Below are 14,688 nucleotides of genomic sequence, written 5' to 3'. Positions count from 1 at the left end.
TTTCATCTCATTTCTCTACCAGGGTAGATGTCTGTCAATAGAAGGTGGACATCAATAAAAGGAGGGGCTTGCACAACCAATCCAGAAAGTCAGCAATCTATGAATAATCCAGAACCGAGTATTTATCTCCTCTGCCACACACCCTCCCTCCCAGCCAGTGAGCAAGATAATTACTCTCAAGTCAAGCTAAGTGCCCCCCAGTCACAGTGGCCCAATGCTGACATACAAAGCATACAAATAATTCTCACTCTGGCATAAAAGTGACAACTTTCTTGGAAGAAAAGCAGATACTGTAAATTTCTCAAAGTTTTCCTGAAACATTTTTTAAAGTAATTTTTACTTCTTTAGAAAAAATGCCATGGGAAACCATCTGAAATAAAATGCCCATTCTATAAAATAATTCATCTATACTAATAAAAGGGTAATATGCTAATTAGACTGGGAGACCTTCCAGATGTTCTTCTGGACAAAGCCATGGTGGCGGGGCCAAGGTAGAGGTGGTTAGAGGCCAAGAGGGGAGGGCAGTTGTGGGTGATCAGGCTGGTGGGGGGCAGGGCCGTTGGGGGTAAGCAGACCAGCAGGGGGGCCAGTTGGGGACAAGCAGGCCATCAGTGGGGGTCAGTTGGAGGTGATCAGGACAGTGGGGGGGGGGCAGTTTGGAGTGAGCGGGCCAGCAGGGGGACAGTTGGGGATGAGCAGGCCAGTGGGGAGGGAAGGTAGCGGCAAGCAGGCCAGCAGGGGGGGCAGTTTGGGGTGATCAGGCTGGCGGGGGGGCATTTGGGGGCAAGCAGGCCGGCAGTGGGGGGTGGGGGGCAGTTGGGAGCAAGCAGACCGGCAGGCAGAGTGGTTAGAGGCAATCAGGCAGGCAGGCAGGCAGGTGAGTGGTTATGAGCCAGCAGTCCTGGATTGCGAGAGGGATGTCCGACTGCCAGTTTAGGCCCGATCCCTGTAAACTGGCAGTAGGACATCCTTCGAGGGATCCCAAATTGGAGAGGGTGCAGGCCAGGCTGAGGAACATACCCGCCCCCGTGCACGAATTTCATGCACCGGGCCACTAGTAGAATATATTAGAACAAGTATTAGACTTTAAACCAGAAGACCCTGATTTCTATCCTATCTGCCATAGACCAGCAGGGATAAATCACTTAACCAGTCTCAATTCCCCTTTTATAAAATATTCATTCAGTCATTCAAAACATTTATTTTGTACTACTTTGTGCCAGGCACTGGGAACAGAGCAATGATCAAGGCAGAGACTCCTACCCCGAGGAAGCTTACTATCTAACAATACCTGTTTCCCAGAGTTGTTGGAATAAATGAATTCATATGTCTGAAACTGCCTAGGATTTAATATGAATTCAGTAGTAAGTATTTCTTCATATACATATTCATATTCATTCAGTAAGAGACAGATGTTGAGAACTGGTCAGAATCTGGGTGGACAGAAATGTAGGCCCATCAGAGAAAAGGAACACAAGCTAAGACACAGAATTATAAAATGTGGGGTCTGCTCAGAGAACACAGAGTTTATCTGGAGTCCAAGGGTTACATATAGAACAAGAGAGTGGTATTACTGAGGCCAAATGATGAAAGTCCTTGAAAGCTGGTGGTCTCAAACTCTAAAATCATTTATTCATTGGGGGGAAGGGATAGATTGAGCACCTACTACTACTTGCCAGGCACTGCTCTAGGAGCTAGGAATATAACAGTATACAAAACAAATTCACAGATTCCTGGTACTTATATTCTGGTGGAGAAAGACAAACTAAACATTTATAAACAAATAAGTGCTGGGTAGTGATAAATACAGTGAAGAAAAATAAAGCAGGATAAAAGGATTAAGAGCAATGCTACATCAGTTCTAATCAGGAAAGCCCTGTCTGAGGAGGTAACATTTGGGCAGAAAATTAAATAAAGGTATGAGCCATGTAAATACCCAGAGGAAGGGCATTCCAAGCAGATGGAGCAGTAAGTATTACTCCCTAGCACTTGAGCTATATCCATACTTCCAGGGATATGCCAGGACAGATCCTTGCCTTGGTCAATCCCTTATCTTGCCAGAGAAATAATAAGGATTAAGAAATGGGCTCTTGAATCAGTATCTCTTTCTCCTAATGGACCACTGGTGCCTCCAGATGAAGCCCTTACTTACTTTTATGGTTTCAAAGCCCAAAAAGAACTGTCTGACAGGAAGATTGCCAGTGTTTACTTTGCCTCTCCTTCACACAGCTGTTAGTTGGTCACTCAGTCAGCCTTCTGGTCAGTTAGTCACATACAACACAGAGATTAAGAATGTGGGCTTTGGCAACCTGCCCCCTCTAACAGTCCAGGAGCTATCAGGCAGGAGGCGACCTGGCGATCGGGGAAGGCAACGCCCCCATCACACCTCTGCTGCCGCCACTGCCAGCAGTGCAAGCCTCGGGCAGCTGGGCAGCTGCCATTTGAGGCTTGCCTGCACCTCAGGCCTGCCCTGGGGGGCTGAGGGGACTGGGTGCTGCCATCTTGTGGCTGTGGGCACCACCATCTTTGAGGGTGTGGCAGTCAATTAGCATATTCCTTCCTTATTGGCTGTGGGTGCCGCCATTTTTGCGATGGCATGGGGGTTAATTAGCATATTTATTAGATAGGATTGCTCCTACTAACTGGTTGTTCTCACAGTATGATATACATCTGCATTTTATATCTCTACAATAATTAGCACATAGTACACCCTTATTTTTATTTTTTAAGAGAATTTTTATGCATTTATTTGGGCCAAACTGATGATATATGCTGAGAAGCACAATTTCAAATGCTCCCCTTTACTATTTTTTTAATGAGCAAATTGTCATTTAATTAGTTCCAGCTTGTGATTCACCTATTGCTTGGGCTAAAGTTGGGAGTATTGCGGGTCAATTGGTATAGCTGCACACTGAAAGTCTTATTTGTATACATAAATGTACATGAAGGCATAATTCCCCTTAGCTCACAATGAGTCTGTCCTACTAAACTTCTAATTCATTTAGAAATTTCCAGATAGGGCTTCATAGTAAAAGTGAGCCTATTGGGATAAATACATTTTTTACTTATGAATCTTAGAGAAGTACACAAAATACTAAGAAGATGATCTGATTAGGACTCAGAATATAGACCTAAATGTTAGTTCCACATCTCCATCTTAGCTTAGATAACTCTTTTAAAATCTTTGGGTCTTAGTTTCCTCTATAAGAGAAAAGTTGCATGAGACAGTTTCAAATGTCACTTTGCAATGAAAAACAAAACTTATGTAAATGCTTTAGAACGAGATGACAAACTTTTTCTTTAAAGGACCACATAATATTTTAGGCTTTGCCAGCCACATGGTGTCTGTGACAACTGCTCAGCTCTGCTATTGTAGCTTTAATGTAGCCACAGACAATATATAAACGAATAGGCCTAGCTGTTCCTCAATATTTTATTTACAAAAACAAGCAGCAGCCATGGTTTCCTGACCTCTGCTTTAGAACTTAAGAGTGGTCTGGGCTGACCTCAGAAGCCTGAACTGGTCTTACGTGGAATGTGGACTCTTGGCTTTGTTCTTTTCATATAACAAAAGTTAATACCATTGTTTGGATTTTTACAATACAGATGTGGATAATCAGTAAGTCTGTTGTCATCCTCAGCTTCTACCCTTGGTAACCACTGTTAATTAACTGTAATACTTTCTAAAATATAATACTTGCTGTATCCACTTTAGATAGAGGTCTGGCAGTTTCATACAAAAGTAAATATACCTCTACTCCATGACCCAGCAACTCTACTCCTACGTGTGTCTACTCAAGAGAAATGAAAACATATATCCACTAAAATACTTGTATAGAAATATTCATAGTAGCTCCAAACTGGAAACAGCCCAAGTGTCCTGAATCAGCAGAAGAATGGACAAACTGGTATGTCCACACAATAGAATAGTACTCAACAGTAAAAAGGAACTAACTACAGATAACACAAAACCTGGACAACTTAGTTTAAAAAAGCTTTACCAAAGAGAATACATACTATATGATTTCACTTGTGAAAATCTAAAACAAGTAACACCTATGATGGAAAAAAAGCCCAAATTGGTGTTTGCCTTTAAGGCACAGGGATTGACTGGGATGGGGTTGAACCATAAGTGAATGCATTTGTCAGAAGCCGCCTATTGGTACATTAGAGAATTGTATGTTTCACTAATGTAATTTTTCTCAATTTTAGTTAATATGCGTGCTAAAGTGTTTAGGGGTGAAGTCTACTGACATCTGCAACTTAAAATGCATAAAAAAATTAGATAAATGGTGAATATGTATAATAAGAGTGTTAAACTGGAGAATCTAGGTGGGTTTATGGGTCTTTACATTTTGTTCAACTCTTATGAATATTTGTAAATATTCCTAACTGAATCTTGGAGAAAAAGGAAAACATGAATACATTTGTGTTTCTCTTGATTTCCTTCCCCCAATCGTGGACTCTTCTGAAGATGATTGTTTATCAATTTTCCTACCAGTCCTTTTTCAATGTATTTATATATGTATATCTTTGTGTGCAGAATATATAATAATAATTTTCTTTTCCATGTTTACATGAGTAATAGGAAAAATGTATCTTCTAGAATTTGCTCTTTGTTTTTTTCCACTTACTATGTGTTGGCTATATTTCCATGTCAATAAACATAGATTTATCTTAAAAAAAAAAAAAAAAAAAGAATGTGGGCTTTGGACCCTGGCCAGGTGGCTTGGTTAGTTGGAGCATCTTCCCATACACCAAAAGGTTGCTAGTTAGATTCCTGGTCAGGACACATACCTAGGTTACAGGTTAGCTCCCTGGTTGGGATGTGTTTCCACATCCAATCAATGGTCCGTCCTTCCTTCCTTCCTTCCTTCCTTCCTTCCTTCCTTCCTTCCTTCCTCTTTCTGTCTTTTCTTTCCTTCCTTCCTTCCTTCCTTCCTTCCTTCCTTCCTTCCTTCCTTCCTTCCTTCCTTCCTTCCTTCCTCTTTCTTTTTTCTTTTCTTTCTTTCTTTCTCTCTCTCTCTCTCTCTCTCTCTCTCTCTCTCTCTCTCTCTCTCTCTGTCTCTCTCTCTCTCTCATCAATAAAAATATATTCTAGCGTAAGGGTTAAAAATAATAATAATAATAATAATAATAATAATAATAATAATGTGGGCTTTGGAATCAGGTGCCTTGGTTTGAATTTGGTATCTGCCACTTACTAGATGAAAAACCATGAGCAAGTTACTTAACCTTTCTGTGTCTTATTTTTTGTCACCTATAAAATGGCGAGAATCAGAGTGCTCACATCATAAGAGTACAGTGAAGATATGGGAAGCTCCTACCATACATAAAAGCTACATAAATATATATTTTTTAATATATTTTATTGATTTTTTTACAGAGAGGAAGGGAGAGAGATAGAGAGTTAGAAACATCGATCAGCTGCCTCCTGCACATCTCCCACTGGGGATGTGCCCGCAACCCAGGTACATGCCCTTGACCGGAATCGAACCTGGGACCTTTCAGTCCACAGGCCGACGCTCTATCCACTGAGCCAAACCGGTTTTGGCTACACAAATATTAACTACGTATTATTATTTTCACCATTCATATATTCATTTATTCACCAAGCTTTCATTGGCTTCTAATCTAGTAGGTACTGGGTGAATTACTGGATACAGAAATCAATCTGCATGATCTCCATTATAAAAGGCTCCCTTCTAAAGAAGGAGACATATAAGAAAATATATAATACAGTATGACAGGTGCTAGGTCAGAAGGATATATGGGGTGATGTGGGAGAAAGGAGTAAGTGACTAACAACCATAGTGAGTCAAAAAAAGCCATCTAAAACCTAGCTTTTTATCTGGCTACTCTGGATACAGAGCACTCCAAGACACCTTTAGAATCTTACCAAAGTGGTCTTCCCTAAAGATAGTTTGTGACCTAAACCTTTGGTTTGTCTCTCTGAATGGTTTGTCTCCTGGCTCTTACTAGCAGCTTGTTATCTGTACCTAGAGTGAGGCAGAGATCTTCATTTTCTAATATGATGTCAATATCAAGCCCTGAATCATCATTGCAAAAAGAATCTGGCCCTTGGACCTAGGCCTCATGTGATGGGTCCCCTAGGCTAACTGGCAAAAACCAGGTCTACATGGCTACAGAGTAGCAAGAGAATCTAGGCTTTGGAACTGAATAAGCCAAACGATTTGTATAAGGTTGCACAATGGTTGAGCCAAGGACAAATTTTTGTCTTCCACATCCCTACTCTGGACCAGGCCCTGTGCTAAGTGTTGGGGCAGCTATACAATAAAAGCCTAAGCGATCATTACAGTGGAATGACCAGTTGCTATGATGTGCACTGACCACCAGGGGGCACACGCTCAATGCAGGAGCGCTGCTCAGCCAGAAGCCGGGCTCACGGCTAGCAAGCACAGCAGCAGTGCTAAGGAACAGCAAGCTGAGTGGTAAGGAGCAGCTAGCAGGCGGGTGGTAAGGAGCGAGGGGTCTCGGACTATGAGAGGGCGCAGGCCGGGCTGAGGGACACCACCCCTCACCCAGTGCACAAATTTCATGCACCTGGCCTCCAGTAGAATCATAAAAGGTGATGCTCTCAAGCAGTGTGGTGGGAAAACAGGTAGGGGAACAGATCATTGTAATTAATGTGTTAGTGCTGCAATGAGATAAGAGTAAGAGACTATGGGAGCACAGAAGGCGGCACCTAACCTAGACTGTGGTTTCCAGGGAAGATTTCCTAAAGAAGGGGATATTTAAGTTGAGTCTTAATTGTCAAGTAGGATTTAACCAGATCAACAAAGGAGCAAGGGCAGGGGGAACAGTATATATGAAAGCATCAAGGAATGAAAGAAAATGACATATTGTAGTAACTGCTGATAAATCAGTGCAGTTACAGAGAAAGAGATGTGATAGAGTAATAGAAAATAAGAAAGTAAGTGAGCCCTTGACAGTTTGGCTCAGTGGTTGGAGCATCAGCCCTCTAACTGAACGGTTGTGGATTCAATTCCAGTCAAGGGTAGACACCTCAGTTGCAGACTCATTCCCAGGCCCAGAGGGGGAGTGCAGGAGGCAACCAATCAATGTGTCTCTCTCTCTCTCCTCCTCCTTTACACTCTCTCTAAAAATCAATGGAAAAAAATATCCTCAGATGAGGATTAACAACAAAAAAAGTGAGTCACAGAAATAAGATGGGTCTCTTATGCTAAACTAATCTAGCACAATGCCTAGTATATAGAAGTCATTCAGTTAATTGTTTTTTTTATGCAAGCATGTTTGCACAAATCATAGGAGAGAAACAGAAATTTTGGGGGACAATATGGAGACCCACAATATTACAATATAAAGAAATATTTTGTTTTTTTAGAGAGAAAGTGGGGGAGGGCAGGGAGAGGGAGAAACATCGATTTGATGTTCCACTTATTTATTCATTCACTGGTTGATTCCTGTATGTGCCTTGACCAGGGATCAAACCCGCAACCTTGGTGTATCAAGATGACATAAGGAAACTTTTAAGTTATAAAAGAAGATCACCAGATTTTTATTTATATGTATATATTGATCTTTTTTTTTTTTTTTTTTAACCCAACTGAGGTTAATTTATTTTGAGATTACAAATGGACATTTAACTTCAATGCTCTGACATTTCAGGAATAAACATGAAAAAAAAGAGCAATGTCATTTTCTGTAATAATTTCTTTTATCAACAACTACTGAGCTTGCATTAGCTTATTTTGTTGAATCCCAAATGAGACAGCAATTGTGATCTAAGCTTTACTATAAATTCTACACAAACTCAAGTGTTACCTGAACAACAGGAAAGCCAATATTTATCTTCTCAAAATAATATATAATTACTATATTGTGATTACACTGGAATTTACTTGTAACATCTTTAGCAATATCTTTATTTGTGCAGGTTCCATTTAAGAATATTTCTCCCACCCAGAAATTTGGTGTCCTAGCATGTTTGTTTCATTATTTAAAAAGAAAAAGAAAATAGGAAGCCTCTGAAAAAATGTAAGCAGAGACCTAGTCAGGTATTTATTTTAGAAAGATGTCTCTGGAACCAGTTATAGAATAGATTGTAATAGAGCTAGACTGGGCCAAGAAGAATAGTATGAAAGCATCCAAGCAAAAGATGATTAAGCCAAGACTTCTGGTTCAGGACAAGATGAAGTAACAAGAATAGAATTTACCATCCCCCTCCTGAAACTAAAACAAAAGAACAAAACATATAAAACAATGGTTTTCAAGACATTGGAGATCAGCCTACAATGGACAGTAATCTTTGAGAGACGGTAAACAAATGAGGCAAATCATACAATTGACTTCAGAGGGAAGAAATGGAAATACACTTTTGTAAAGTTTTTATACTATGAAACAAGGTATAATAATATGTTTTAAAAGTAGACTATGCCACCCTAACCAGTGTGGCTAGTGAGTAGAGCATCGGCCTGCAGACTGAAGGGTCCCAGGTTCGATTCCAGTCAAGGGCATGTACCTTGGTTGTGGGCAACATCCTCAGTGGGGAGTGTGCAGGAGACAGCTAAATCAGTGTTTCTCTCTCATCGATGTTTCTAACTCTCTATTACTCTCTGTAAAAAATCAATAAAATATATTTTTAAAAAATAAAATAAAAGTAGACTATGCCTGGCTGGTATAGCTCAGTGGTTGAGCCAGGTGTTATCAGCCCAACCTTTAGGGAGAAAAATGGGGCGGAGATTGATTTCCATCATGTGGCCAATGGGTCAATCAACCATGCCTATCCAATAGGACCCCAATAAAAACTCTGCACACTGAGGCTCAGTTGAGCTTTCTGGTTAGCAATCACATTAATGATTGATGGACCAGAAGGATGATATGTCCTGATTCCACAGGGAGAGGACACAGAAACTCCACATTCAAGATCCTGGCAGACCTTGCCTTATTGGTCTCTTCTTTTAGCTGGTCCTAATTTTTATCCTTTGTAGTAAAACTTAAATCATATTTATAGCACTTTTCTGAGTCCTGTGAATCATTTAGTACAGCGATTTTCAACCTTTTTCATCTCATCATACACATAAACTACTAAAATTCTGCAGCACACCAAAAAATATATGTTTTGCCGGTCTCATACACACACACACACACACACACACACACACACACACACAAAGGTATAATTTTGATTCATTCACACCAGACGGCTATTGTTGTGTTTGCTGTTGTCATTTTTTAAATTTGACAATCTAAGGGAAAATAGGTCAGTCCCCCTGACTAAATTGTCATTTATTGCATGTTTTAAAAATTCTTTCAACACACCAGTTGAAAATTGCTGATTTTGCAAATTATCAAACATGAGGGGATAGTGGAAAACCCCTAATTTTATAGCTAGTTGGTCAGAGCACAGGTGGCCTGGAAACACCCAGAGCTTGTGGTTGGTTGGTATCTGAAGTAAGGGCAGTCTTGTTGGGGCCTGGGCCCTTAAATTACGAAGTCAGCATTAACTCTAAGTAACTAGTAACAGAATTGCATTACATTATTTCTTTTTTTAAAATATGTTTTTATTGATTTCAGAGGGAGAGAGAGATAGAAACATCAATGATGAGAAAGAAGCATTGGTTGGCTGCTTCCTACATGCTCCCTAACGGGGATGCAGCCCACAACCCAGGGCATGTGCTCTGACCAGGAATCCAACCGTGACCTCCTGGCTCATGGGTCAATGCTCAATCACTGAGCCACACTGGCCAGGCTTTATTACATTATTTCACTTAATCACGCTCTCTGTCTCATTTTACTCATCTGTAAATGGAAATGAGGAAATATACTAAATTCTAAATCATAGTGTTTACACTTCATAATATTTTTGAGAGAAATAAATTAGTTACAATATGTAAAGCACTCAGAACAGTGTCTAGCACATACTAAACAATACATAAACATTAGAGTCATTTTTGAGTTGTTGTTTCTATTATTAAAAGTCCAGAGTTGGCTAATGTAGAGATCACCAGGCTTTCCTGCTAAAATTTAAATAACACAGAGAAAAGACTGGCTCTTAACATTAGTCAGAAATCTTAACAACACTAATCACATCGATGGTACTGACATTGGCCAACTAATGTTCTGAACATAAATCAACACTGCTGCTATCTACATTATCTAGTGAAACTCAGACCAGCCAGTTTGAGCCAGTGCCAGAATTACATGCTTTTTGTAGCTCTGGAAATCATCATTCCAACGAGATTGGGGGCCTTGCTCTAAATAATGAAGCAAATTGTTGTGAGAAATAGTATACAAGATTCTCGCTTTTAGTTTTTTAAACCACCAGGCATGACATATGATTAGCAAATCCTAATGGTACATCCTAGTATATATCACTTCTCAGCTTAGCTGCGAACTTCAACACTGTGCATTGTGTGGACCCTAAGAAAAAAGATTAATTTGATGTGAACCCTGAGAGGAAATTTATCTGAGGAAATGGGCTCCTCATAGTCAATTGAGGGCCCAAACTTTATAAATAATAAAAACCCTAATGGCCATTTTCAGACAGGGACTTCTCAGGCACTCTGTGTATGGGGAAGAACCTCAAAATGAACTCTTAGCTTCCCACACTTTGCCCCGTTTGCTTACATCATCTGAGTCAATAACTGCAGGTAAACCCTGGTTTCCTCTTTCTACCAAAAGACTGAGACCTGCCCTGTCTAATCAGAACTGCATAATTTGGATACCTCATGTACATAAAATAGATCTAATGGGAACCTGGGGTGGAACTTTCACAATAAAAGGCAGCCTCATCTTTGTCTCCAAGGAACATAATCTAGGTTGCTACCTGAATCTGTGTTTCCCAGGCTGCAGCTTCCTTTGCTCAATTAAATGCTTTAAATTCTTTATTATGATCTAAAAGTAATTTTTATTTACAACTGAAATGTTTTTTTCTGCTCATCAGTAATGGGGACCAACTCGTGAAAACTCACTTCATTGTTGTCTATCTTCCTGTCATATAGAACACAGTTGGAAGTATTTCAAATAGTTGCTAAGTCCATAAATAAACTTCTTACTAGAAAATTGTCTTGGGCTGTTTTCTAGTTTTATTATTTAGTCCCTCTGTTTCTGCCCTTTCTTGATCTCTTTTCCTGCCAGCTACTTCTGTATGAGTCAGGAATGTTCTCCCTGCCATCTTTCATTCTAAGTTCCTACTTATGAAACCCACTCTTGAAACCCAGGCGCCATGTCCTCATGTTAGTACAGAAAAATAAGTAAATTAAAATTACACGGTAGTAATAGGAGATTTTTCCTGGCAGTGCTAGTATAATTCCAAAGATAATTTCACTGATGGATTTCTCATCAGTAGACAGCCTGAGTTTCTAAGGAGCTATTACAAAAAAGCCTCCACCATGAACTCAGCTTCTAAAGATTTCCAAGAAGCTGTCCATATAACTAATTTATGCTTCTTCTAAACTGATAAAAACACAGAGTTAATAAGAACTATCAGCCTGCCCATCCTAGAACCAGGATTAGAATATAAGTCTACTTCAAATTTAATGCTTTCAATCTATATTTTAGAAGATCCCTTCCAGATCTAAAATTCAATAATTCTAGCGTAATAATTTAAGCAGAAATAGAAACTACCTAATTCCTACCAAAACTGGTCTTCTCTACCACCAGGCCAGTGCTTTCAACCAAGATGGTATGGAAAAGCACTGGCCTAGAGAACAGAGGACCAAGTCTAAGTCCTGGCTCTACTATTAGCTAAATGCATGACAACAAATAGTAATTTTATAAATCTAGGCCTGAGGTTCCTCATCTGCAAAACCAGGGACCCTGGAGGTCACTTAATGTTTAAATCCGCTTAGTATCAACACCTACCCTAACAGTAGGGAAGAGATTGCTTCCAATTCTACTGGTATCAAAAGAAGCTCTAGCCACACATAAAAACAGAGAGAAGTCCTGTTTTTCCTTTCCCTGTCAAGTCTCACACAATTAGACATGTTCTTCCACTCAGAATTCTGAAGCAAATATTACAGAAAAAATAATAGTCATGGTTTAGTGGTTTTACACATGAAAAAGATCAAAAGTTTTTATTCAATAAGTTCAACATGAGTCAGCAGAATGATATGACTGCTGAAGGGCCAGTATCTAATCAGATTGTACTAATAGACACACAGGGTCCAGAACTGAGGAGCTGATGGTTCTGCTCCACTCTGTGCTGATCAAACCCTACCAGAGGGACTGTATGCAACTCTAGTAGCTCTGATCTAAGAAAGACATTAACAATAATGTTCACAGGCAGGAAACCCAGGATGAGGAGGAGGCTGATAAAACATTTTTTCTTCAAAGAACTAGGGCTACTTAACCTAAAAAAGGGAGACTCAGGGGAGAGACCATCTTTCTTCCAATCTTTGAATCATCTAAGACTCAGCAGAGCTGGGACCAAATGGGAAGCTATAGAAGAAAGGGGCTGCCTCAAATGGCCAGCAAGCTCCCTATCTCTGGAGATGAAGAAGCAGAAACTGGGGGTGGAGGGGAATATTGAGGAGAAGGATAGGGATAGGATTGAATTCAATTATAATTCCAGTGAAGAATTACCTCAGTTCTGTTTGGAGCACCTTCCCCCATTCCCAGCAAATGACTATTCATTCTTATCTAGTGACTGTATATAGAAACATTTCAATAATTTGCTCTTTACTAAGCATTTCATACTCATGTCCTTTTAAAGCCAAGTTGCTGCCTATCTTCTTCTCTCTTCTCTAAATCTGCCAGCAACTAGGATGGACAACCAGGCTGCCTATTACCTTCTGAGGACTTCCAGGCCTTCCATAGGTCCTCCACGCTGATGAGCTTATCCTCACCATGGAAGGTGTTGTGTTTCACCGTCGGGTCATGGTAATTGAGGTCTTCCCTCAGGAACTGCAAGGAAAAAGTGCACAAGTCACAAGAGATACCTAGGAGCCAGCCCACCAAGATAGCCATAAAGGTCATTGAGCTATCCACAGCACACCCTCTCTACCCAATGCACAAGTGTATCACATCATTCATGTATCCTTCCATGTGCCTATGTCCTAGTTTCCAACTAGATAGCCTTTTCTTTTTTGTAATATGTTTCACTTGAAAAAATAAATATGAGTAGGAAATTTCTTCATTTTTTAATCATGGAAAGATAATAAATGATTGTTAACTGGAATTCAATAAGCCAGAAGAGGAAAGAAGGGAGAAAGAATTAACAATGTTTGAACACTTAATTATACATTAAGCAATATTCTAAGAAATTCTACAGTATTTTCTCATCTAATTCTCACAACTAATGAATTATCATATCTGTTTTACAAATGAGAACAGTAATATTCTCAAACATAATGCAGTTGGCCCCAAATCACATTAAGTTTCTTTAGACAGGTTAAGTTATTTGCTGGGAGGGAGGAAGGGAGGGAGACAGAGAGCTGAGAGACACATAGACTGGTTGCCTTCCACACGCACCCTGACTGGGGCTAGGGATTGAACCTGCAAGAATATGCAACCCAAGTATGTGCCCTTAACGGGAAATCAAACCTGTGACCCTTTGGTGCTCAGACCAATGTTCTAACCAGCCAGGGAAGCCCAGTTTTTGAGTTACTTCACCTGATGGCCAAGTAGACAGAGATGAGCTGTCCCTACTGAGTCATACCCAGATTGCAAATACATGCCAAAATAAATGTTGTTGTTTTAAGCCACTAAGCTTTGGGGAAGTTTGTTATACAACATTACATTACTGAAACAGTTGTTCAAGGTTATAGCTGATAAGTGATGGAGTTAGTATTTCAACCCAAGATATCTGGTTTTACAGTCCAAATTTCCCCCCTGTACTGCATATGCTGTCCTTTAATTACCTAGATTTCTTTTCATAATATACTTCTACAGGAAAGAAGAAAAACAAAAGGAATCTAGGTTCTCCATTCTTTTGTACTAACCCATATTTCTAATTTCTAGCTTTTAGAAATTTAACTGGTAATTAATTTCATGAATACTCAATCAGCCTGATCCCTATAACCTCATTAGTATGTAAAGGACTGAACACTGATCACTGCTTTCCACCGAGCCTCAAACATCAAAGACATGTGCAATTCTGATCATTACTCTCACAAAAGCACATTTTAGTAGGATTTTCAGGAAATGTCTTCCTCTCCATCTTTTTTTATCTGGGGTTCAGAAAAGGGCCTGAACCCAGAGTAATGCCAATAAATGTTGTTGACTAAATGAACAGATGATTGCCAGTATGGTCCCAGATTCCCTGGAACCATAAACAAGCATTTATGGCTTTGCAGACATTGAGACAGCTGGGCTTAATGACCCTAGGCAAGAAGTTTGAAGAGAGTCCACAATGGAGCATTCTCAACCTAGTCAGAGTATAGCCTACTATGCACAAGAACTATAATGTAGCACTGTCCAATAAAACCTTCTACAATGATGGACATGTTCAATATCTGTCCTGTCTAAACAGTTGCCATTAGGCCCGTGGTCGACAAACCGCAGCTCGCAAGCCACATGTGGCTCTTTGGCCCCTTGAGTGTGGATCTGCCACAAAATACCACAGGCGGGCGCGCACATACAGTGCAATTGAAACTTCGTGGCCCATGCGCAGAAGTCGGTATTTTGTGGAAGAGCCGGTATTTTGTGGAAGATCCACACTAAAGAGGCCAAGGAGCCGCATGTGGCTCACGAGCCACGGTTTGC

At 40.1% G+C, this 14,688-nt stretch overlaps 1 protein-coding gene across 17 annotated transcripts in view; it reads right to left on the bottom strand.

Annotated features, from left to right (window-relative positions):
* Positions 1 to 14,688, bottom strand: part of STIM1 (stromal interaction molecule 1) — a 227,183-nt gene that overhangs the window by 49,543 nt on the left and 162,952 nt on the right. For all 17 annotated transcript variants that reach the window (XR_004970392.1, XR_004970393.1, XM_036325164.1 and 14 more), the window contains one exon: positions 12,774 to 12,888. Coding sequence is in view for 15 of the 17 variants with exons in the window: in XM_036325164.1 (XP_036181057.1) it covers positions 12,774 to 12,888 (115 nt within the window). In the remaining 2 variants the exon portion in view is untranslated. The remainder of the gene's footprint in view (positions 1 to 12,773; positions 12,889 to 14,688) is intronic.

This window comes from Myotis myotis, unplaced genomic scaffold (assembly GCF_014108235.1).
Source record: "Myotis myotis isolate mMyoMyo1 unplaced genomic scaffold, mMyoMyo1.p scaffold_m19_p_10, whole genome shotgun sequence".
NCBI lineage: Eukaryota > Metazoa > Chordata > Mammalia > Chiroptera > Vespertilionidae > Myotis > Myotis myotis.
This window is presented reverse-complemented; position numbering and strand designations above follow the sequence as displayed.